General features: G+C 42.8%; 1 protein-coding gene across 1 annotated transcript; it reads right to left on the bottom strand.

Moving 5' to 3' along the window:
- Window positions 1–20,888: 20,888 nt before the first annotated feature.
- On the bottom strand, window positions 20,889–23,525 carry LOC101955178 (PRAME family member 5). The gene is given in 3 exon segments (XM_078027782.1): window positions 20,889–21,462; window positions 22,281–22,862; window positions 23,239–23,525. Coding segments are annotated over 3 exon segments (1,443 nt in total).
- Between the last annotated feature and the right edge of the window lie 3,027 nt (window positions 23,526–26,552).

Below are 26,552 nucleotides of genomic sequence, written 5' to 3' on the forward strand. Positions count from 1 at the left end.
CTCTTGGGTTCAAAATTTTTCCCCTTCCCAGCTGGTAGTTTACCAGCATAGGCTTTGTAGGTCTCCCTCAAAGGACTGTGTAACCTCCAGGGACACATAACAGAGAACCAAATATCACACCCCACCCAGACCTTCATGGTTTCTGTGGCTCTCATAAAGTCCTAGTCCTCACCTTCAAGACTCAGGTACTAGAGAGATGCTTACTCTCCGCTTCCTCTCTCTTCCCCTGTCTCTTTCTTTCCCCTCTTTATGTTCCTGGGATTATCCAGCCTCTCCAGGAAGGGTCCCAAAAAGCTTTGGCAAAGGTCTCCCATGGCTCTGGCTCCATCCAGGAGGAGAGCTTTCACTGTCAGGATTTGGTGATGACCAATCTCTGCAGCTCGAACCTGCCACTAAGGCACTCCTAATTTTTGGCTCTAGTGGGATGCCCCTTTTGCCAATAAATCCGTTTTCTCCTCCTCTCTTATATTATCTTTGTGTCTTCTTCCCTCTCCCTTATACTATGTTTGCGTCTCCTTCCTTCTCCCCTATACTACCTTGCATCCTCTTCCCTTCTCCTTATACTACGTTTGTGACATGGGTAATGTGTCCTCTCTGCCTGTCAACTGTCCCCTACAATGCCTCTTGGATAACCTCAAAACCCGCTCATTGACACCACACCTCAAACCCCCAAAATTTATCAAATATAGCACCCAGCCCTGGCCCATTTATCCCTTTAACAACCAAAGCAGATGGCTCTCTTTTGGGTCCCTGGATCCCTCCATTCTAAGGGATCTCTACAATCACTGTGAGCATTCGAAAAAATAGTTAAAGATCACCTTCTTCTTGCTCCATTCCAATTATTCTCTCTGCACCTCTTGCAAACCTCTACAAATTCTTCCAGCTTGCAAATCAACTCCCCCAACCATTGATCCCCAACTTTCTCTTCCTTCGCACTCATCCACTACTTTTGACCCTGCTAATGAACCTCCATCCTATAGCCTGGCTCGAGTAAGTCCTCACCCTCAGCCATCTGCCCCAGACTCTCTGCCTTCACTCCCACCTCAGTAACCTGCTTTCTCCCCTCCAAATACTAGATCAAAAATGTACATCACTACCCTTCCTCAGACTCTTGCTCCCTTGCTGAGGTAGCAGTTACTGAAGGAATCCCTCCACCCACTCACTCCTCTCTTCTCCTGTCAGTGCCCACACTCAGTCCCACCAGGTCCTCTTACCAGATAACAAAAAGCTCAAACCAGCTGAGGAGAGCCCTCAGACCTCTATTCAAGATCTGGTGAAAATGGCCTTTAAAGTTGCTTTATCATCATTAAAAACAGGTTACTAAGAATTAAAGTCCCTTACAGGCTTTTTGAGATATTCACTCCTGTCTTCCCCTCTGCTCTACCTGTTCTACTGCTCAAGTTTTCCTTGCTAGGGAAAATCCCAAACCCCTTTCCCATTATTCTTTTACATCTTCTTCTTCATTCTTAGATTCACCTGAGCTGCTCTCAGCCCCACTTTCCTGTCTTCCCCCTCCCAACACAGGCCCACAGAAAAGTCTTTACTGACCTTCTCCAGCAATATTCACCATGGCTGATTTTATGACTTTCAGCAAAAGAATCTCTACAAAACAGTTCAGTGTAGATAAACTTCCTATTTTCATGTTGCCCTGTTTTACTTGGCTACTGTCTGGGAAAAATCAGCACTCCAGATGCTGGACACCTCCTTACTAGTTTTTCACAAGTGCTGACTAAATTTCTAAGATAAGGGAGTTACTAACTGGGCTCCATGGTAACAGCTGGCAGGGGGAGGAAAGAAAGGGAAGAAAAAGTTCTCCCCTTCCCAGGTGTCCTTGAAGTGTTAACTTTCCCAGAACAGAAAAGAAAATAAAAAACTGCTTTTTTGAACTTCTGCAGACTGTGAACTTCTGAGCACTTTCCCATAGATGCTGGGTGCAAAATTCTGAAACTACCTAAACTTTTAGTTCAGGGGATTAATTGATTACAGCAGAAGCTGTGCCCTCTGAATCTGGCTGCAACCAAATAAAACTTTTTCCCTATCTTCACTGCTATCTTAGGTGCCTTGCCTTGTCCATCCTAGAACAATATAATTATATACATTTAAACATTGTTTATGTTTTAATGAAATGGTAAAAAGATGTGATTAATTGTGTACTGAAAATAACAAAATATCTCTTATTAAATTGGAATAATTTGCCTAAATTCAGAAATTTACAAGTATTATTTCAAAGTGTGAATAAAGAAAGAGTTAACAGATGGGAAAAAGAAATTAAAAGGTTCTAAGTATGGATTTAATAGAAAGAAAATGTGTTTCTGGATAAGAGAGTCTATTAAGTAAATAAGAGGGTTTAAGCAAATGATAAAGAAGGTCTGTGTACATTGGCTATATAAGTTTAAGCAAGTGATAAAGAAGGTCTATGTACACTGGTTATGTATGTAAGTTTTTTGAGCAAGTAATCTTGAAGGAATTCAGGATTATACAACTATGGTTAAACAACAACTGTTATTTTGCAATATGGTAATATGTTATTTCTTTAAGAGCTAAACTTGATTAATATGAAAACATCAATGTAATTGTGGTACTATTACTCTTCTTTGTATATTAAATGTGTTCATATTTTCCAGGTATATAAGGCTTTAAGATAGGAGCTTTAAAAAATTATATCAATCTGATGTTCTCCAAAAGGTTGAATGGTAATTTCAGGCTTATGAAAATAACATATTGGAGATGTATTTATATCATTTAATGTTCTATAACTGGACGTGTTATGAATAAGATTAATATAAAGTTCTATACACTGGGTACAATTTAAATGTAATATCATATTGTGTTAGCTAATATTCATGTGACATAAAGCAACAACATATGTAAACTTTATAAAATAATATATTAAATAAGATAAACTTCAATACTAGAACACTTTACCTAAGATTTATAAAGAGCCCTGGCTTACCTGAGATAAGGCTATGCCTTCCATCTTACTACATGTCAGAATGACTCCAAAGTAGGCCAAACTTCAGCTAAAGCCCAATACTCTTAATTTAAGGTGAAACTAACATTGCTGGATGTTTATAATCAAGACTTAAACTTAAATTAAAATAGCCAAGAAAACCAATATTTGGCTCTTGCCCTCTGAGTCAGTCTGAAATCTAGGGAACAGGGAATTTTTCTAAAGCACTTTGCAACTGTAGGTCACATAACCTCCTGATCAGGGAGACTATTGAGACCACTGGAGAATGAAAAGCCAATCAGTGCATTTGCTATGAAGAGGAGGTTCATTAGAGACAAGAGACATCCCTGATACTTCCAAGGGAAGCCACATTGTGAAGCAAGACCTAGACCCATCCTAGCTCAAATGGCACTAGCAGAACTAAGAAACTGTTCTCAAGTTCCCCCACAAGTGACCCCTATGGAAACTCAGCTGACACTTCACAATAAATAGAAACAAAGTCAATTTTGTCTAGCTTGATCTTAAACACCTACCAAAGAGTTAAGCCAAAATGCAGACATTCCTAAGAGTAGTGAAGGACAAGAACAGCTAGAGAAGAGGAGACAGCAACCAGGCCAACAGTCTCCATGGGGAATGTTCAGTCAAATATGGAGTTGCCTCTTTCCCCTCATAGGACCCCTATTAGTTCTCTTTATGTTTCTCCTAATAGGACCATGACTATTGAATTGCCTAGAGAAGTTCCTGCAAGATCAGATACATAAATTCACCAACCAGTCAGTCAATCAACTACCAGCCCCTGATGCCCAAGACAGAGACCCGGGACTCATGACCAACTCCTCTAACTCCAGAGACTCTGTGCCTATCTAAAACTCTCTCTAACCCCCTTTTCCAGTTTTCACAACCCCTCTTTCACGTCCTAGGAATGAGAACTACTGTCCAGCAGGTCCACTCTGCTTGTTAAGTCTGCTCTACAGTATCCCCACAAAGAAGCAACAAACCTAAACTTCCCACACGTCAGATGAGGAGCCACTAGCCATGCAAAGACTGGTAGATCAACTTCACTCACATGCCTAGGCACAAAAAGCTTTGCTACCTACTTACTTTGGTTGATACTTTTTCAGGTTGGATAGATGCCTTCCCTACATCCAGGAAAATTGCTGACACTTACCTCCATCCTCATTTAGGGGATCATTCCCAGGTTAAGAATTCCTGCCTCCATCAAGTCAGACAACAGTCCCGCCTTCACTTCTCAGGTTTTTCAACTAGTCTCCAAAGGTCTCAATATCACTTGGAGGCTCCACATCTCCCACCAACCCCAGTTCTCTGGTAAGGTTGAGAGGCCTAACAGCATTCTCAAGGATCATCTCGCTAAACTTGCTTGAACCCAGGCTCTTCTGGCCCAATTTCCTACTCTTGGCTCTCACCTGAATTCAGATAGACCCAAGAGCCCCCTCAGGCCTTAGCCCCCTTGAGCAACTCTATGGGTGCCCTTTCTTAACCACCCAAAGCTTTCCAATCACTATTCCTCCCCTTGTGTCCTACATGTCCTATCTCACACTTCTACACAAACTCCTAAGGGAAATGTAGACTAGTGTCTTCCTGTGCCATTCATTGCCTCAATCCCAGCACAACCACAAACTGAATTGGACACTCTTCAACTGGGTGACTCAGTCTTACTTCAGGAACTGCATTCTCAATCGTTAGAACCTTGATGGACGGGACCCCATATGGTCATACATACTACCCCACTGGTGACCAAGCTTTTGGGGCACTCCCCCTGGTACCATGTCTCCCACCTAAAAAGGCACCTGTTCCAAATGTCCAGTCCTGGACTTCCAACATACCCACCAAACTCAAAATTTCTCACCAACCCTCTTCTTCTTTACTAATCATTATTCTCTCTCAAGCTTTTATCTCAAACCACAGATGCTGCTTCTACAACCAAGCCACAAGGATGACACCACCCACTCTCACTTTATGGGTCAAAGCAATTGCTCTTCCACTGGCTGCAATCAGGCTGTCACCCTTAACATTACTGGATTTAACCAAGCCACTTCAATACTTTCTAGAGTTCCTACAACAAGACCAATGATTGATACAAAAGATCTTCTCCCATCAGAAATGGTTTGATGCCATTGACAACCTATGGCTTCAAGGAACTTTTATGGACTTTACCCCTACCAAAGTAGTTATCTAAAGCCACTGAGTGTTATTTTTTGTTGAGAGCCACAGCCTAGTCGGAATGGCCTCTGGCATTTTCCAGAAGAAATGGTTGAGAGGCAAGCCATTAAAATAATACTGGATCGAAAAAGGTTGTGTATTTAATTGTATATAGACCCTTGCTGTCCGACTCCAGCACCTGTTACTTTGAAGTTCTTGTAGGAATTCCTAGGGAGTTCGGGTTAGTTGGTGAAGTTTTGGTGGTGGGAGTTGGTAGGTAAAATTTTGGTGGTGGGAGTTCCGATTAATGTGTGGTGTGCCTGGAAGGGCTACATGGGTGGCATTCTCAGGAGTTTGGAAAATATATAAAGTTTGTTCCTGCTTGAGTGGCTGGGGATTTGTCCGCAGCCAGACTGTGGCAATTTTTGGCTGCCCTGGTGTTCTCAGACCTGTCCCTCCCTCCTCAACATTCCTCCACTTCTTCTTCTAGGCCCAAATCTAGCCACCATTAAGCAGGAAGTAGCCAGAGGACATTACCCCACCCCCATGTCACTTAGAAAAACAAAAAGGGAGGGATGTTAGGTGCAGGACAGGCTGAGTAAGCTGTCTGCAGGGCATGCCAAACAAAGTTAGAAGCAGGATGACCTGATCTCTCAAACCCTTTGTATGCTTCTTTCTCACCTGTTTGCTTCAGGCCCAAATGCCCAAGCCCCCACTCAAGGCTGAGCACTTTCTCCCCCTGCTCAAGGCTGAACACTTATCCCACCACTCAAGGCCAAACACTTAACACCCTTGTGCTAACAAGGCAGCTTGCAGACCCAGAGACCCCCATTAGATTTGGGCTGTAAAAACTCCCTCCTGCTGCCCCCCCACTCTCTTCTCTTTCTCTCTTTTGTCCTCTGTTGCACTTCTGTAATAAAGATCTCTTGGTTGCTTTGAGTATTGTGGTCACTTTCCTTTCAACTTCTGTAGCCAGTATGAACTTTTAATTTTTTTTTTAGATGTAGATGGACACAATACCTCAATTTAATTGTTTATCTCTTGTGCTGAGGATCCAAACCTAGTGCCTTACACATGCTAGGCAAGCACTCTCTACTATTGAGCCATAATCCCATCCCAGCAATAGGATGTTAAACTCACTTTTTTACTGAGTCTAACATTACATCAAGATCAGTATAAAAAATTTGGAAAATGCATAAAGTTACCAAGAAGGAAAAATGTTACCCATCAGAGGTTATCACTATTAACATTTTGGAGTGTAGCTTTCTAGTTTCCTCTGAATCATTTCTTTTTTTTTTTAGAGAGAGAGACAGAGAGAGAGAGAGAGAGAGAGAGAGAGAGAGAGAGAGAGAGAGAGAGAGAGAGAGGGAGAATTTATTTATTTATTTTAGTTCTCGGCGGACACAACATCCTTGTTGGTATGTGGTGCTGAGGATAGAACCTGGGCTGCACGCATGCCAGGCGAGCGCACCACCGCTTGAGCCACATCCCCAGCCCCTGAATCATTTCTTTACATAGTTGAAAGTAAATTGCATACACGTATTTTAACTTGTTTTGTTTAAAACTGACATTATAAAATAAACATTTTCCATGTTGTTAAGCACTTTAGCATATGCTATTTTAATGGTGCCATACATAATATTCTTTCAGGATTGTAGTGTAATTAAGAATTGTTCGTTTTAGATATTCCTATTGTTTACAATTTACTGCTTTTATTTTTCATACATATTTCTTTTGGATCTCTGAATGTAAGGTGTATGAAAGTATGCAGGTGGTTGAGGGATAGCAAATAAAACAATACCCAAGGGTCAGAGGATGGAATTTTGGTAGAAAGAGACCTGTTTCAGGTAAATGAGGGGCATGATACACAAATAAAAATATGGAAAATAAAATGGCCCTGACGCTGTGTGGATACATGGGGTGGGGTTAGAGCTGCTGTCTTTATTTGACAATATATTAGCAAGCTCTGAAGGAGACCATTCACTAAGTCCTAGGAGCAAAAACCAGGTTTCCAGGACTAAGTGAGTGAGCAAGTGGTGAAGCTCAGAAGCATGGAGTGTAACTTTACTTTTGGGAGGTTTGTTGATGAAGAGAAGGAGAAAAATGGAATGAGGTAAAAGGGAAAAAACAAGAACAAGTAGCATTTTTATTTTATGTGTTTATTTTTAAAGATAGAGACTAGAACATTGTTAGGGCCAAAGTATAGCATAAGAGAAAATAGGTGGTTGGGATTGTGGCTCAGCAGTAGTGCACTTGCCTGAAATGTGTGAGGCACTGGGTTTGATTCTCAGTATTGCATATAAATAAATAAATAAGGGACTATTTGTTAGGGTCTAAACAAGTCAAGATGGTGCGTGGCATTTTGCCAGAGGGAGTGGTTTGTGAAGTAACATCAGTGAGCCATTAAGTGTGGAGATTCCTTATTGGTTGACTGCTGTATCTAGTTTATGTTAATTAAGATAAGCTGTGTGTAATGTATATATACCCCTCCTTTGCTACAATAAACGACTCCCACTCCTGCTGTATCAATGTACACAAGTTGCTCGTTTTCCCCGGTTATTTTGCTTCAGCCCGACTATGGCAGATGGTGGCCCTTCTGGGGAGCCCCAAGACACTCAGGGGTAAGTTATGAAAAAAAGGTGCCAATCAATAGATAGGACAGAAGCAAATCTGCTCGTCCCTATACAGATAGGGTGAAAGGAAATATGGCCATTTTGAGAAAATGGAGAAGATTGATACAGTATGTTTGTATCTTGTTTTGTCTCAGTGTATTGTATTGTCTTTGTGAAGAAAATATGGTAGGGGTGAAAAGTAAATTACTAAGGGAAAGAGGCACCCCAGTGGAAACAAGAATAGTTAGGGCATGTGTTGATGGAAACCCAAGCACTCTAATCAGAAAGAAAAAGAAAGTTCAGAAGAAGAAGGATTATGAGGAAAAAAGTTGCAGCAAAAGGCTATTACTGAATACTTTTCCTTACTGGATGGTGTGTGAATAAGCACGGTGTCTGCCACATGTGTGAGTCGGTCATGGCACAGCAAGGACTTTCCAAGCTGCAGCAGCCAGAACTTCCCCGCCCCCCGCCTGGGGAGTGGACACCACAGTGGAGAGCCCAAATCCAAACCTCACCCAGAGGCACAGTCTCACAGGCTCTTGCTCCCTGTGCCCGGAAGCAGTTTGAGTCCAGGACACTCCCCAGGGCCATCTGGGGCTGCCCAGGATGCTGCAGGTAAAAGACGGCCCATGCCCCTGAAGTTTGATCATTTCCAAGGCCAGTAACTACAATGGTTCTCCCACACATGAAAGCTAATGAGTAACAAGCACTATTAAGGCTTATTTCAAATGTAAATAAAAACTTTCAGATAATGTACTAAATTGTTCAGAAGGTTGTTTTCTTAGTGCCTTCTGGAATACTACAGGATTTTCTTTAGCCATCCGTAGTTCCTGCCTTCGTCCCAGTGCCAGTGAAGATGAAGGTGGAAGAATTTCCAGTGTTGCTGAAAACCTGAGGAAACTTCAGATCAAGCTAGCTCCCTAAAGAACTTCCCTGGACTGTGACTTAAGCTAGCTACCTGCAAAACTTACCTGAACTGTAATATACATAGACTGTGAGTTAATCATTTGAGACACTGCTTTACCTGGACTGAGACAACAAACTGTAATCTACAACAAATTGTAACTCAGTATCTTTGCTAACGGTGTCATTGCAAGGGCTTCTTGCATGGAGCCATCAATTAGCTTGGTATGGTGGCATTTTGTATCCTCCCCTTCTGCTTGTAGCAGGTTATTTACGGTGTTTCTGTAAAAAACCACTATGGTCCTCATTTAAATTAAACAAAGGGGGAAATGTTAGGGTCTGTAAAAAAGTCAAGATGGTGCCTGGCATTTTGTCAGAGAGAGTGGTTTGTGAATAACAACAGGGAGCCATTAAGTGTGGAGATTCCTTATTGGTTGACTGCTGTATCTAGATTATGTTAATTAAGATAAGCTGTGTGTAATGTATATATAACCCTCCTGTGCTACAATAAATGGCTCCCACTCCTGCTGTATCAATGTACACAAGTTGCTCCTCATCCCCCCCCCACCCCGGTTATTTTGCTGCAGCCGGAGTGCAGCACTATTAATAACTAGTACAAGAGAGAGAGAGAGAAAATAGAGATACGAGTATTAAAAACAAACTGAAGATTGGAAGTCCATCTGCTGTTTTACATTATTTTTCTTTTTTTTCTTAACCCTGGTAGTTTCAGAAGAAATTTTGAGACTCCTCATAATCATTGCATATTTTCATACATTGTGGCTTAGAATCTGACTTACACTCAAGACCTATTTTAGCCTAATGAAATGAGGAACTACACATAATGTTGATTTTAGATGTTGCATGTTTGTTTTTGTTTCATATGTGTCATAGTAGTATATCATTAGAATAAGCTCATTTAGTAACATCCTCTCTGAAATTTTATATATTTTATATATTTAAATATATAAAATATATAAAATTATATAAAATTTTATATATTTCCTTGTCCACAGACTGCAACCACATTTCAATAGCAGTTTCTGGGAATTCTCTAGTCCTGATGTCTAAACAAATTATTAACATTTTATCTCCTATTGTTAATCTTTTTTGACCTGTTTAGGTTCCCAGTATGTTTTATATTTTTAAAATATTACCTTTAAGTCTCATCTGTGCATTTTGTTCATTCCTTATTGTTAATAAATGACTTCTAGCAAGCTCACATTACTATCTTGCTTGGACTGTTCTTGTCAAATAAAGACAGCAGTTCTAACACAACTGCATGTATTCACAAAGTGCCAGAACCATTTTATTTACCATTCAAAAGATTGTTCATGGAGCTTGGAAAAGAAGCTAATTGGTCCTAAAATTTTGCTTTAGACTAAATTAATAAAGAATCTTTTATAAGCAACTGTAAATGAGCCACTATAAATGACACTTACAATTTCTACTAACGGAAAAATAATCATCAGGCTAATAATACAGATAATATGTATTTGCAATTCAACAAGTTAAGAATTGTAAATTCATTATACTAATAAAGTGCCAGGCTTCCTTCAGCAACCAGGAACTCAGTAATAACTGCAACATTAGCACTTAGCATTTCCTCATTTGAGAAAACTAATATATCAGCTGGTAACAAGTCAAAATGAATTTGAAAACTTTTTTTGCTATTCTAAATTGTATAAAACCTAGCTGCTATATAACTCTCTGCTGTATTATATTGCCTTCAAAGAAACATCAGTTTAGCATTCAAAATAATTAAGAAGATGTTATTTTTTTTTCAGTTTTTCTAACACAGCTACCTTGTTTATTCTAGGTTTCCTAGATGTGAGAGGTGGTATCAGACAGGTGAAGTAATGCAATGTCATGCATAAATATGAAACTTATTTGTAACAATTGTGATCATTATCAGCAGGAGATTCCACAGTAAAACTGTGCCATCATTGCAGCAGAAACAATGCAACTCCTAGAAGAAAATATAGGATCAACATTCCAGCATACAGGCATAGAAAATGACTTTCTCAATAGGACCCCAAAAGCTCAGGAAATAATGATAAGAGTTAATAATTGAGATGGCACCAAATTAAAAGGCTTCTGCACAGCAAAGGCAATAATTAAGAATGGAAAGAGAGAACCTAAATAATGGGAGAAAAACCTTGCCTAGCTACTGTTTTGAGAGAGGATTAATATATAGAATATATAAAAAAAACTCAAAAAAATCAAATAACCCAATTAATAAATATAAACATACTAATGTATTAAACAGACACTTCTTAAAAGAAGAAATACAAATGGCCAACAAATATATGAAAAAAGGTTCAACATTATTGGCAATTAGAAAAATGCAAATCTCATAACAGTCAAAATGGCAGTCATTAAGAATACAAATAATAATAAATGCTGGAGAGGATGTGGAGAGAAAGGGACACTTTTACACTGTTGGTGAGATTGTACATTAGTACAACCACTATGGAAATCAGTATGGAGGTTCCTTAAATGGAATCACCATATGACTCAGCTATACCAATCCTCAGTGTTTATCCTAAAGAATTAAAGTCATCATATTATACTGATACATGTATATCTATGTTTATAGCAAAACAAAACACAATAACAAATCTATGGAAGTAGTCTTGGTGTCCATCGACAGATGAATGGGTTAAAAAATGTGGTGTACACAATGAACCTTTATTGAGCCATAAATAAAAATAAAATTATGTCATTTGAAAGAAAATGAATGGAAATAGAGACTATTATGTTAAGCAAAATAAACCAAAGTCAGAAGATCAAGTGTTGTTATGTTTTTCTCTGATATGTAGAGGCTAGAGAGAAAAAGGAAAACAAAAGTTGGGGTGGATCTCCTAAAAATCAGTGGGAGGTCAAAAAGAGAAAAGGGACCAGTGAGTGGGAGAAGGGAAGTGAGGGAACAGTGCTAAGGAATGATATTGGCCAAATTATATTCTTATAATGTGTGCATGTATAATATGTAACAAAAAATCAATGTGTATAATTATGATACACCAATAAAAATATTGAAAATAAAATTCATGACACAAAAAAGGAAAAAAAAAACTATTCCACTAAAGAAATACCCCAGCATGTATGCTCAGTACAGGCCTTTTATATACAGCCTCTATGGAATCTCATCCTTTTACAGATGTGTAGATACAGCCCTTCCAGGCTCCTCCCCAGACCTTCCTTTAAAGTAAAGCTAGCTACTAGTGTTTCTGTTTCTTTGATGGTAATTTACTTCAGCTGCAGGAGTTTTTATGTTTGTGATATCATTATGGTGAAGATAACCCAGACAGCCAGAATGGAGCTTCACACTAAAGTATGCAGCATTTTTTTTGTGCTGTTTTTTCATGCTCCAACTGTGTCATATTTGCTCTTTCATTTTAATCTCAATAATGATTATGTATAATCATAACAAAATTATGCATAATTTTATTGGTGTATCAAATCTCATTTTGCATTCTTCTCCTTAACTGTCTCTCCAAGAATGTCTTGGTGGCCTATACAGGCTTTTCTCACTCCACTACTTAATATTCCTGTTAAAAAATGCTTATACATTTTACTCCTCTAGAATTATGTATTTCTCTTTTGTAAAAACTTTTGTGGTAATACCAGCAAAATACTTTCATAATAAATATCAAAATTACATTAAACTCTTATCCCTTGCTCTTGTATCTTTTCTTTACAATGAAACTACTACAAACCTACATGTAGAAGACTCCAGGAGTTTAGCAGAACAAGAGAAATATGTTAAGCAGGGACTTAAGAAAAGCTTTGGAGTGAAGTCTTAAATCATAACATTTTGTGGTTTATGTAATGCTTTATGTGTATCTATAAAAACAGTAAATATTCCTTCTTATAGTTTTATTTTTAATAAGAAACTACTCACATATGTTTATGGGGTACCATGTGATGTTTCAGATAAATTAGCATATGCATCACCTCAGTATTTGTCATTTCTTTGTAATGAGAGCATTTAAAAATTCTGTCTTAGCTATTATGAAAAACATATTATTACTAATTATAGCCCTCCTCCTATCTAACTTAACCTCATGCCAGTTTACCAAAGTCTCCCCTTTTCCCCATCTACCCTCCTGGCTGCCTCCTGCCTCCCTGCTACACACATGAGACTTGGTAAACACCATTGTACTCTCCAGTTCTATGATTTTGACTCTTAGATTCCACATGTTAAGTGAGAGCATAGGCTTTTTTCTCCCACTACTTGGCTTATTTCACTTAACATAATCTCCTCACTTAACATACTGTCATCCATATTGTTATAAATGCAGAATTTCCTGTTTCCCTAGGGTGAATAGTATTTCGTTGTGGATGTATACCACCATATCACCTTTTGAAAGAATCCCTTCATGTGTGGGGGGACACTTAGGTTATTTCTGTATCTTGGCTATTGCAAGAAATGCCTCAGTTAACACAGTGGTATATACACTAAGAGCCACAAGTTTCTTCAGGAAACTGCCCATAAAATTATAAAATATGTGACTATAGAAAGTGTTCACAGCTACTATTTTCACTTGTGTTTTTAGAATATTCACAAAGGGCAAAAAGACTTTTTTTTTTCAAATATACAGCACTTTTTAAATAACAGATAACCTCAGTTTTTTTTTTTAATTTTTAAGAACTAACATTTTATTTATTTTTTTCATGTTATTGTACATTTCTTTGTCTTATTCAGAAAGGTGTAAGTTTTATGCCTCTCTGAGAAACATTTTTACCTTCTTCTGAAAGGCATAGTTTGGTCTAGGTATAGACGCCACAGTTCACATCAACTTCTGAGTTCCTGTTCCCTTGTTGCTTTCTCCATTTTTTTATAATTGCAGGACTGGGATTAAATCTCATGCTTAGTTGTCCTTTATTCACAAAGCTGCATTCCCAACTCTTTTAACAAGTGTGATGAGATGTATCCATCTTACAGTACCATGCAGAATGTATCCACCATCCAGTACTACTATGTAGTGGCAGGTAGAATAGTTCCGTTGCTCTAAAAATCCACTACGTACCATCTTGTCTTCCTTCCTCTACTCCAACCCCAGTTCCTTTCACTTTTTTTTAGTCTTATCTTTTTCAGTAGGTCACAGTTCATAAACTGATTTTAATTTCCTATGTCCTCCAAGGTGCTGAAGTCTGGCTGGGCACAAAATAACAGAGCCTCCACGCAGCCTTGTAGGTTCAAACAGCAACTCTTTATTTTGGAACTCTCACCAGCGCTCTACACACACTTCCTAGGAACACACTCCCACCACCGGGGTCCTTGTGCCAATTCTCCTGGAACCAAGAGAACTCCAGGGGAACTTCAAAGTAGAGTTTGCCAGAAGCAGCAGGATCTGCCCTAATCCCAGAGCCCCAGAGCGGCCCTATTCTCTGGGCAGGGTCACCTTTCAACCATTCTCTCTGGAAAAATCCCAGGAGTCATTCCGACTAAACTGTGGCTCTGGACAGGCAGGATTTTTAATCTTATTGAAATTGGGGTGTTTTGTTTGATTTTCTCGACTGGGTGTGTGTTCTCAAAATTTCATTATGAGGTCTTTTCTTGAATTGATCTAGCAATTTTTCTTTCATTTTTTATTGTGTCTTGTGCGTCTGTATTTTTCTTTCTAGAAAGTGTGGAATTGATGAATTTGTATAGCTCTAGCCAAAAGAATTTACTTTCTTCAATGAGTTTGACTTTTCGACCCTATATAAGTGAGATCAAGCAGTATTTGTCTGTGTCTGGGTTATTTCACTTGGCATAATATCCTCCAGGTTTATCTACATTATTGCAAATGGAAAAAATTTCTCCCCCTCAATCCAGTTCATGGGGCCTCCGCCTTCCTGCGGAGCCCTGGTGCCTGGGCTTCAGTAGCTTCTGGTGAAGTGAGGGTGGTGTGTGGCACTCTGCTAGCAAGGTCCTTGCTGGCCACTCTGCCACCATCCAGTCTGCCTCCAGGCACCATATGACCCTGGGAATGTCCAGCATGTGTGAAGCCACCACACCCAGCCACATCGCCTTGGCCTGCCATGCCCAGGCCCCCGAAGCCCCAGACAGGACCCTCTCAGCACCTTGCCATGGAGCGTTCTCCCAGCCCAAGGTGCTGGCATCCAAGGCACCCTGTCAGTCCTGGACCTGATGCTCCTGCAGCAGCGGGTTGTGCTCTGCCCAGTCTCATCCCCCTCTGGGGATGGGGGAAGGCCCCAGCCTTCCGCTATCCTCTTGTCATAGCTGTAGCACCCCAGCCATAGCGGGAGTCCCAGCCATGACACTCTGGAGGTCCTCCATGGCCAAGGAGGTCATCTGAATAGTGCTTTCTCGCTCTCCTCTGGCTCTGGCAGCATAGGAGTTCCCCCCAACACCCAGGTTATGGGGTCTCCCACCTGGAGGGGCGAGTCCCCTCTACATGGCTGGGGGGTATACAAGCTCCCCCCAACACCCAGGTGGGAGGGGTCTCCCGCCAGAAAGGAAAAGTACCCTCTACCATGGCTGTGGTTGTGTAAAAGCTCGCCCTGACACCAAGGTGGGAGTGGTCTCCTGCCTGGAGGGGCCAGTCCCCACTTCTTGGCTTCGGGGGTATAGGAGCTTCACCCACCACACCCAGGTGGGAGGGATCCCCCGCCTGGAAGGAAATTCCCTCTACCCTGGCTGTATAGGATCTCCCCCACACACACTGGTAGGAGGGGTCTCCTGCCTGGAAGGGCCAGTCCCCTTTACCCTGGCTGTGGTGATATATGAGATCCTTCTGACACACAGGTAGGAAGTATCTCCCGCATGGAGGGGCCAGTCCCCTCTAGCCTGACTGTGGCTGTGTATGAGCTCCACCTGACACCCAGGTGGGAGGGGTCTCTGACCTAAAAGGGTGATTTTCTCCTCCCTTGCTGCAGGGGTTTACCAGCTTTCTCAAGACCAAGGTGCGAGTGGTCTCCTGCTTGGAGGGGCAAATGCCCTCTATTCTGGCTGCTGTGGTTTAGGAGTTCCCCCCCCATACCAAAATGGGAGATATCTCCCACTGGAAAGGGTGCATCCCCTCCACCCTGGCTCTGGAGATACATGAGCTCCTCCCCACACCCAGGGAAACGTGGTCTCTTGCCTTCAGGGGCAAGTCTCCTCTACAATGGCTGCAGCAGTATAAGAGCTCCCCTGACAACTAGGTGAAAGGGGGTCTCCCTAATGAAGGGGCGAGTCCCCTCTACTCTGGCCAAGGAGGAATACAAGCTCGCCCTGGCACCAAGATGGGAGGTGTCTCTCACCTGGAGGAGCGTGTTCACCTTACCCTGGCTGCAGCAGTATATGAGTTTCCCCTGACACCCAGGTGGGAGCAGTCTTCAAACTGCAGGTGCATGTTCACTCTACTCTGACTCTGGTGGTATAGGAGCTCCCCCTGATACCCAGGTTATGGTGTCTCCCGCCTAGAGAGTCGAGTCCCCTCTACACTGGCTGAGGGGGTATAGGAGGCCCCCCCATAGCCAGGTGAGAGGGGTCTCCCTCCTGGAGCAATGAGTCCCTTCTACCCTGGCTGTGGACATATACGAGCTCTTCAAGACACACAGTGGGAGTGGTCTTCTGTATGGACAGGAGAGTCCCCTCTACCCTGGCTTTCGAGGTATACAAGTTTCCCTGACACCCAGGTGGGAGAGGTATCCCACCTGGAAGTGCGAGTCCCCTCTACTTTACATTTTGCCATATAAGAGCTCCTAGTACACCCAGGTGGGAGGGATCTTCTGCCTGCAGGGGCATGTTCCCTCTACCCTTGCTGTCACAGTATTGTAGCTCTCTCTGAAAGCAAGCTGGGTGGGGATCCTGCCTGTAGGAGTGAGTCCCCTCTACCTGGATGCTAAAGTAATCAAGCTCCCTTGAACACCCAGGTGGGAGGGGTCTCCAGATTGGAGGGGCGAGTCCTCTCTACCCTGGCTGCAGAGGTATAGGAGCTCACCCAGACACCCAGGTGGGAGAGGTCTCCCAACTAGAAGGGAGAGTTTGCTCTACCTTGCCTGCAGCAGTATAAGAACTCCCCCTGACACCCAGGTGGAAGGGTCTCCCTCCTGGAGCTGCGAGTCCCCTCTACCCACACACCCAGATAGAAGGGGTCTTCCATCTGGAGGGGAGAGTTCCCTCTACCCCACCTGCAGTGGTATAGGAACTCCCCAGCCACCCAGGTGGGAGGGGTCACCCACCTGAAGGAGAAAGTACCCTCTACCATGGCTACAGTGGTATAAGATCTCCCTCTGACACCCATGTGGGAGGGGCCTCTTGCAGTTCCCCACTACTCTGTATTTACTGAATTAAAAAAAAATGCTAAAACTGTGGCTCAGTGGTTTAGTGTCCTTGGGTTCTACTCCCGGTACAAAAGTAGGAAAAAAAAAAGAGAAAAAGAAAAAGTGACTTGGGTACCTTGTTCTTTTGCTGAATAAAATTTTGGGGTGCAGAGTTTTAAAGGCTGTCATTCTTCCTATCAGAGGAATAGGTTGTTATATTTTTACTTGATTTTTTTTTTTTAAAAGAGAGTACTGGTATCAGAGCAGAAGGAGATTCTGTTCAGCTTAAAACGCTCTTTGGGAACTGTAAAAATTTTCTAAATCCAAGAGGAAGCCCAAAGAAAAAACAAAAATGACAGAATGTTCACAAATAACAAAGAAGGAAATCCACATTTATCCCAGAAGAAAACACCAACCCACAGAAACAGACTAGAGAGTAAGGGAGGAAAACAGAGAAAAAGATCTAAACAGAAATCAGAAAAAGAAACTTAAAACAAAGAAGACCAGCAGAAATAATTCTGTATCTTTCAATCAAAAACCTTGAATGTAAAGGGAATAAAATCCCCTATTTTAAGATGTAAAGTGACTGAATGGATTTTCTTTTTTTAATGGACTCAGTCACTTGCTATCTACAAGAAAGTTACTTCACCTCAGGAGACACACAGAGTGACAGTGAAGAAATGGAAATGATATTCCACACGAAGAAAACAAACCTAGAGCAGGAATGGCTAGACTCCTGTCAGATAAAATAGACTACAGATTAAAACACAATAAAAAGAGACAAGGTGATCACACCATGATAAAGGGGTCAATTCAGCAACATGAGACAGAAATTGTACACATACATGTGCCCGACACCGAGCACCCATATGTGCAAAACAGATATTACTGGAATGTAAAAGAAGAATTCGACTACAACACAGTAAGAACAGTGGAGGCTTCAAATCCCCCCTTTTTTGAGAGAGTGAGAGAGAGAAAGAGAGAGAGAGATTGATTTAATATTTATTATTTAGTTTTTTTGGTGGACACAATATTTGTTTGTATGTGGTGCTGAGGATGGAATCTGGGCCCCACACATGCCAGGCAAGCACACTACTGCTTGAGCTACATGCCAAGCCCAGTCAACTCCTCTTTTAAGCACTGGACAGATCATGTCTGCACAGGGTAGACATTTACAGACCATCCCACCCAACCACTTCAGAACAAACATGCTTCTCAACAGCACACGACATATTCTCCATGTATTCTCAAAATAAATCTCCATAAATTTAATAAGAATGGAATCCATAGCAGGGGCAACACCTGGACAGTTACAAAGCATGAGAATTCTTCAGCGTGTTCCCCAACAACCAATAGGTCATTGAAGAAATCAAAACATTGTCATGTATGTAAGAAATAAGAAAAATAAATAAAAATAAAAAAGAAAGTGTAAAATGCCTGCAGATCAATGTAAAGGGCCACACAAGATATTCAAACCTGGGGATACAGCAAAAGCAATTCTAACTTGGAAGTCCTCAGCAATAAATAGCTTCATGAGGAAAATATATCTTGAATAAATGGCCCAATATTGCATCTCAAGGGACTGAATAAAATAAGGATGTGTCATGCCCCAGTTAGTAAATTTGGGAGAAGTAATAAAATAATAAATCTTCTAGAGTACCTGGGATCCCAGGCATGTGCCACTGCAACTGGCTTTTCATACTTGATTTTTATTGTTTTGGGGACCAGACAGTGAACCCAAGGGTGCCACACCAGTGAGCCCCATCCCCAGGTAGGATTTTAAAACAGGGTCTCACAAACTTGCTTACAACCTCTCTAAGATGCTGAGGCTGACTTTGAAATCACCATCCTCCTGCCTCACATCCTGAGCTGCTGGAACTACAGCTGAGCACCACCAAGCCAGCTTTTCCAATTGTTAGTGGAACAGAATCTTTCAGGACATCAATTTGACCCACCTGTCCAGACCAATTAAAGAATGCATTCCATTGTTTTCATGTGGGTTGTGGTTCTTTCTTTTTGAATATTTCTAACAGATAGACAGCTCTATTTCAATTAAACCTTCCCAATGTGGTCACATCATTTTTGGATTTTTTTTTGTTTACTTGTCTCTGTGATTCCTTGGATGGAACCCAGGCCCTTCCACATGCTAGCAAGTGCTCCACCACAAAGAAATGTCCCCAGCTCCCTGAGTTAGCTTTGATGAAGTTAACTCATTTCTCTAGAATAGCATGGTTTCTGGGTTTTCTAAATAGTGGAGGTAAAATTGGCCAGTGTTCCAGAAGGGGCTATAGAGTCTTTGGATACAGGTGCACAAAGGACTGTGCATCTTTCAGTGGCCAAGGAGTGAAACCCAGTCCCCACTTCCTGACCTGGCCACCCTTACAAATCACGTTCTGTTTGTTATGACATCCTACAGTTGTGTGCTCGCTCACAGCACAAATTAACCTAGAGTCAAAAGATGAAAAACTCAAAGGGAGGTGAGTGCTTTATCTCCAGGCATCTGAGAAAACAAAGTGCCCTCACAATCCTTCCAGAGTTCAAGGGGTCTGGAGGCACCAGAGTATCTTCAAGTCCCTTTTTACTCATGATAGCTCTTTAAAGAACACACGATGACAGATGTCATTATGCAGATCTTCCTTGATTTTATTTGATCTTTGAATCCAACAAAATGAATGCCATTCAGAACCTTTCACCTGCCCCACATGTGCAAGCTAGACTTAGATCTCCAGAAAAGGAAGTGCCACAAAGAGGGAGCAAGGCACAAAGATCACTCTGTGGGTGACAGAGAGGCTGGCTGTGCTTCACCCAGACTCTGCTACTAGTTTCAAGAGTGAGCTGCAGTCTGCTTACACATCAAAGTGGGTTCCAGTTCACTATGTGTGGAGAATTATTCAAGCCATAATTAAAACATGTCCACAGGCAGCTTTAGATTACCTCAAATGAAGACTGGATGGACATTGTTCTCATCCTTGGATGAGAAACTAAGGCTAAGGTCACTGCACAACCCCATCAGCCCTGTCCTCAGTGGAGAGAAGTGTTAGAAAAAGATCTCTCAGTTATGTGCTAAACGTGCCCCTTCCACCAGAGCTTGTAATGGATTCAGTTTCATTTTGAAATATTCACAAGTGTTATCTACCTATATGATTCTACTATTTTGCTGAAGGGAATGTGAGTAAATTTAAGGGGCACCAAATGTTTAACTGTGGACAGACTACCTAGGTGGATAACAGGCAAGGTTTGGTGAGGCCCAGAGGTTCTGATCAATGTGCAGCATGGACACCTCCTGCAGCACTGGGAGTGGGACAATGGGGCCTGATTTATGCACAGATGCCCTTGCCCAGCACACCCAGAGACCAGGACCTGAGTTTTCTGGGTCTACATGGAGACCCATTAGGAAGAACCAGCATTGAATGTCTAGGTGGCACTGAGGCCCACAGAGAAGAGATTTTCTTTCAATGGCTCATGTTCAATGCCTACATAGAATGTTCCAATCCACCTTTGTGAACATGCATGTGTTAAGCCACAAAGTAGCCACACATCATAACCAGATTTCAGTTTGATACCCTGACTTCCTGGGGCTGAACCTCATTGTTCACCAAGTACCTCATGCCTTCTTTCTCCATCAGCACCTGGAGAATCCCAAGGTTTCATAAGAAAGCCAGGAAAATCCAGTGCAGAGGATGACAGAAGACCAACCTTGAGATTCTGTTCCTCTTATGATGATTTATGGACCAGCCATGAAAGAAAGTAGCATCTTTCTGTGCCCATCAAGCCTGAATGCCACTCTAGAAATCCAGGTCCCTATGTATGTCTCTATAGAGACACATGTCCTGAAGGTCTTATCTTAGGGGGGTTTTCCTCCAATGGAGCCCCCTGCTGTACTTTCCTTTTCCCATCCACACTTTAGGCAATGCCTGAAATGGTGGGCTCTGTGTTCCCTCTAAGTTGACCTTACATCCTGGTTATACATACAATTGCCTAGAGGTACACTTTTGAAACACACTCAACTAGGCAGCTATTGGACAGGAACACTGAATGAGGCCCTGGTTATACATGAACTTGGAGCCACAATGACGACAGGGGAAAGTACAGAACACAAGGATGTTTGGCTGCCTAAAATCCCTCACTATTGCTGTCAGCTCAGCACAGAGTTGGGAACATCTCCCTGGGTGGATGGTACCCCAGGCAACATAGCTCTCCAGAGGGGCAGGGTACAGCTCTACGCTCAACTGGCTCAACCTGGCAGTGTGAAGCAGCAGGTCACTCAGGGTTGACATAGAGAGGCGGTTCCCATGGATGCTCAAGACCACAAGCTGGGAGCAGCGGCTCAGGGCAGGCAAGAGGGCTTGGAGCTGGGAATCAGTGATCCCGCAAGCTGCCAAGTCCAGGCTGTTCAGTGTGGTTGCAGTGCTGTTCAGCAGGATTTGGAGGGGCTCCAGGCTGAAATCGGTCAGTTTGATGCCTCTCAGTTCCAGGTGTCTGAGCTGTCTGGCGTTTGGATATCGGGAAAAGTATTTCCAGTCAGAATCGGACAGTGGGCAGTTGGTTATAGAGAGGGTCTCCAGGGGGGTCTTCAGGTGCCTAAGGAAAAACCAGACAGTTAGTTCTGAGGAGCAATGTCAAGGAGGGAGAAGACAAATTGGCCCAAACCCAAAGTCACCCTGATGATCCGACAATTGTCCACACTTAGGATGCTGCCTTTTGTGAAATCTGGTAATTCACATCACCCCATGTCAGGGTGAGCCTTTCACCACATCTCCTGTGAACAGAAGAGTCCACATATCTGTGTCCCCTCCTCACTTGAAAGCAGAAAGTCAAGGATCTGGCCACAGGAGGTCATGGGGAGTCATGTATGAAGGACAAATTTGGGCAGGATGTAACAAAATCCACTGGGGTTAACCCTCTGAGAGGCACACACCCTATATCCTCAGCAAGATTTCCACCCCTGCTCCTGACCCTTACACCCAGGATCACTACCTGGAGTTCAGAACAGCCTTCCCTAGGTGGGTATAGAGGCATGTCCTCTGCTCCCAGCTGGGGAGCACAGAGCTTCCCTGTTGACAGGTGTCAGTGTTGGGGCTTGCCTCCTTCCAAGCACTCTTCTCTACCTGCTTTCCACCACGTTCGCTGGACAGGCCTCCCATGGAGAGAACATCAATCCCATTTCTAGCTTTTGTCCCTCCCAAATGCATTCCTAGCATGGTGGCACTTTCCAGACTCTGGACCCTCATTTAGTAGTCTGCTCCAACACACGTTATGCGAACTAGCTTCAGGATCCAATAGGAACTAAAGGATGAGTTATTTACCTTCTAGTGCCTTATTAACCAGAGTGTCAGTAGCTAGTAGGTACCAATTTCCTGTAACTGTTCTGCAGAGGATATTCACCCCCTCTTACTCACCTCAGCACCTGTTCCAGGTGGCCCTCGAGGAGGAAGAGAGCATTGGCACAGAACTTCCGCAGGCAGTCCATCCTGAGGAACTGTGAGGTGAGCTGGGCAAGCAGCTGTTCCTGCTCCTCTTGGGAGGTGTAGGCAGGCACATAGACCTGGGAGACAAGCAGCTTCCTCAGGTTCCTCATCTGGCCCAAGAAAGGAGCACAAGCTGCCAAGGTGGAGGGCGCCCAGGCACAATGCACTTCTACCTTCTGGATAGAGTCCAGCTGCAGCAGTCTCAGGACCTTTCTTGTGTAACTGGTGGGTTTCCCAACGATCTTCAGCCTATTGCAACACAGGTGCAGCCTGTCCCTTCTCTGTTTGACCCACAGGAACAAATGTGTCAGGAATTCATCCAGGGGTTTTTTTCTGAGGCTCAAGTCTATGAAAACCTTGAAGGGTGGCTTAGCTGCCATTGCTGGACCAAGTTTCAATGTTTGATTCTTCTTAATGTCTTCTGGTGAGCAGGTATCAACCACAGCTCCAGACCACATCCTCTAGAAGTTCTGGGGAACATTCCGCAAATCTAGCACCTGCAGTTTCCACCTTCTGCGGGAACGACAGCAGAGTATCAGCCCTGAGGTCCCTTCTTCACCTCTTAGCTGCTGCCCCCAGCTCCCCTTCTTCGTTCTGTCTCACTTTTCTCCATTCACTTCCCTCCCATACAGCCTGGTGCCCCCACTTGTAGAGACTGACCCAGGGGCAGGTATAGCCTCCTTCATAGGTCATCACAGCTGCCAAAGCACCTCAACATCTGGAAGCCTTTCCCAGATGGGGCTCAGCATGGCCAAGGCCTCTCTACCCCTCTTTGCTGGCAGCCCAGGAAGCCTGAGGTGCACAATTTAGCACCCACTCTCCCTGCCTATACCCATCCCTTCCCTGGCACCCAGGGTGCTCCCTTCCAGGCCATGTAGGCCCCCCTCACCTGGGGTGATCCTGCTGGGCAAGCAGCATGTCCAGCCCTTCCAGGGCCACTTGGATCATCTCAAGCTGTGGCTTCCTCATCAGTGCCCCCAGGGGAAGGCGGGTGAAGGGCCAGGCCTGCACCATTTTCTTCAGTATCTCAGTGTGTCCCCTGCTGAAGGCCTCCACAAAGAGTGGTGGAAAGAGCTCTATGGGCAGGTCCTCCAGATACAGGACAGCCCTGGACTTGTTGCTCAGCAGGCTGCGCCCTGCCAGCTCCAGCAGCGTGGGTGGGGATTGGACGCTCATCCTGGGGAGACTGAATGAAGAAAAATCCTGGAAAGTGGTCCAGGGAAAAGGTCACTATACCATCCATTGCCAGCCTCTGGGAAGGGGGTACTGGGAAGTATACAAACACATCTCACCCTTATGGGGGAAAGATTTGGATTAGTATTTTGTTCTTGTAAAAGGGGGAATTGGAGTGTCAAGTGACTTAAACAGTAGGCTCCTAGATTCAACAACTATATGGGTGGAAATAGACTAGCCCTCATGTGTATAACATTCCTTTTAATTTTTTTAATAAATGAGCATTTATAAAGCATGTGCCTATATTATAAAACACTTGGAAATTACAACAGAGTCTCATGGATATCTGTTACACACGTGAGATTCTGCCAACTTAGGGGGATGTTGAAGAGAACAAATAGATCAGAACAGAACTGTTTCATGAGATCACTTGAAGCTTTTGTTTTAATTTGTTTAAACAAATTATAAAAGTAGAAAACCACCTAGGCCATAGAGTATACTCTTTTAGGGGCCAATATTGGCAACTGAATTAAGGACACTCAACCACTGAGCCACTTCCCTAACCCTATTTTGTATTTGAGATGGAGACAGGGACTTACTGATTTGTGTTGCATTTCGTGTTCTGAAGCTGGCTTTGGACTCCAGTCCTCCTGCCTCCTCAACCTCTTGAGTTGGCGGGATTATTGGTGTGTGCCACCACACCCAGCAAAAGAGTATAAGTTATAGGCACACAATATAAATATTTCCATCATTAGAAAATAAAATTGCAATCAATTAGAATGAAATAGGAATCCAATCTCCTTGGTGAAGAAAGTGGCTGGGGCCCGAACTGGGCTTGATCCTCAGCAGCACATAAAAATTAATAAATAGTGACGTGGGGATATACCTCCATTATTAGAGTGCTTGCCTCGAATATACAAGGCCCTGGGTTCAATTACCATACCACCAAATAAATAAATAGATGAATAATTAAAACAAAAATTAAACAAATCAATAAAAATTGGGCATGTGAGCCTAGACCTATAATCCCAGGGGCTCTGGAGACTGACAAAGGAGGATCAAGGGATCAAAGCCAGCCTCAGCAAGAGCAGGTGCTAAGCAACTCAGTGAGACCCTATCTCTAAATAAAATACAAAACAGCTGGTGATGTGGCTCAGTGGTAGTGCTCCTGAGTCCAATACCTGGTACTTCTGAGTTCAATACCTGGTACAAAAAAAAAAAAAAGAAGAAAGAAAAGAAAAAAAAAAGTAATTTGAAAGTGACATAAACCAAAATGGAAATACTAATATTCAGCATAAAGGCAAAACCAAACTGAGAGGCAAAATCGAAGGCCTAAGTTGGTTCATGAGAAAAGACATGAACAAAATTGTTCCTGAATCCACACAGGAAAAGAGGGAAGGCGCTGTTCCTTAGGACAGTGAGGGACTTACAGAATCTAGCCAGGTGTGAAGGTGCTCTGAGCTTCAGCAGGTCAGGATGTGTCTCCTTAGGCTGCAAGACTCTTGTGTTTCTCTTCTGGCTCTGCAGAAGCTTTTATGGACCTCTCTGGCCATGCCCTCACCTCCATCTGATTGATCAGCATCCAATTAGAAAGCAGTATGTGATCACCTTCCAAAATCTCCGCCCACTTAATAATGCTGGGATTTTCTTTCTTGCATTAGTTCATTGAATCTGATGGTCATGCAAGAGCACAGAATTGGGAGATGTGAGAGTCAGCGATGACTTTGTCCATGCACTCCCCACCATGGACTCAATTTTGTCCATATGTGACCCTCCTATTTCTACTGTGAGATATAAAAGTATTTAATCCCTAATATAAGAAAAACATTACTTGAAAATACCTTTCTACAGGGATCTTTGCCATATCAAAATTATTTGAAAAAAATAATTTTCAAAAATAGTTTGAAAATTCCAGAGAGAAAATAGCTTTTTGAAGACAGTAGTGTCATCCACAAAGATTATAGAATGAAAACCATGTTTCCCACAGTCACACAAGTGTCAAGTTAACTTGCAGCAAATATTAGCACAATAAGTTAGGTAGAGCACAAATGAAGGTAGAATCAGTCTTCTAGACTCAGGGCAATATTTCTTCTGTCTCTTTTTACTGGGGATGAAACCCATTGACTCACTTCCAGTGAGCCACATCCCCATTCCTTTTTATTTTTTTTTGCTTTTATTTGGTGGCAGAGTCTCATTAAATTGCTTAGGTTCTCCCTAAGTTTCTGAGGCTGGCCTCAAACTTGCCATGCCCCTTCCTCAAGTCTCCTGATTGCTTTGATTACAGGCATGGGCCACTATGTCCCATCAGACTTGGGAACCTCTGAAAGCCACTGAGGGTGGAAGTGTTGGGCAACTTGGGATGTTGGAGAGAAAGACACAGGGTTGGACAGCAGGTGTCCTTGACTTCAGGGAAGCTACCAATTAGAGAACCTTCCTTCAGAATCAGGGACTGCCCCAGGTCATATCTCCCAGAAAACCTTTGCCCCAGGCACTTTCCAAGGCCTTTAGCCTGGGAGAAGAACAGAAGCAAAGGAAAATTTCAAGAGTCTGAGCAAAATGAAATTCTAAAATTCAGGAAGGAGAGACAGAAAGAGATGAAATGCTTGGATGAGCCATGTGAGGTGAGCACTTCCAGGGAACATGTAGAAGGAATGGTTTGATGGGTGGTGGTTAGACAATGGAATTTCTGTTTTTTCAGTCTGTCTTTGTTTTAGTTAGCTTTATGGTGCTGTAACCAAAAGACCCAAAGACAACAAATACAGAGGAGGAAATGTTTATTTGGGTGGCTTGGTTTTAGCGGCCTCAATCCAGAGATAGCACATTCAAGTTGAGACTGAATCTCATGGCAGAAGCGTTTGGCAGAAGGAAGAGGCTCACATTACCAGAAAGCAAAGAGAGAGAGAGAGAGAGAGAGAGAGAGAGAGAGAGAGAGAGAGAGAGAGAGAGAGAGAGATGGCCACTTGAAGATACAAACTCTACACCCATATTCACACCTCAGAGATCAGCTTCCTCCAGCCACAGCCCACCTGC

This window comes from Ictidomys tridecemlineatus, chromosome 11 (genome assembly GCF_052094955.1).
Source record: "Ictidomys tridecemlineatus isolate mIctTri1 chromosome 11, mIctTri1.hap1, whole genome shotgun sequence".
In the NCBI taxonomy this organism is placed as follows: Eukaryota; Metazoa; Chordata; class Mammalia; order Rodentia; family Sciuridae; genus Ictidomys; species Ictidomys tridecemlineatus.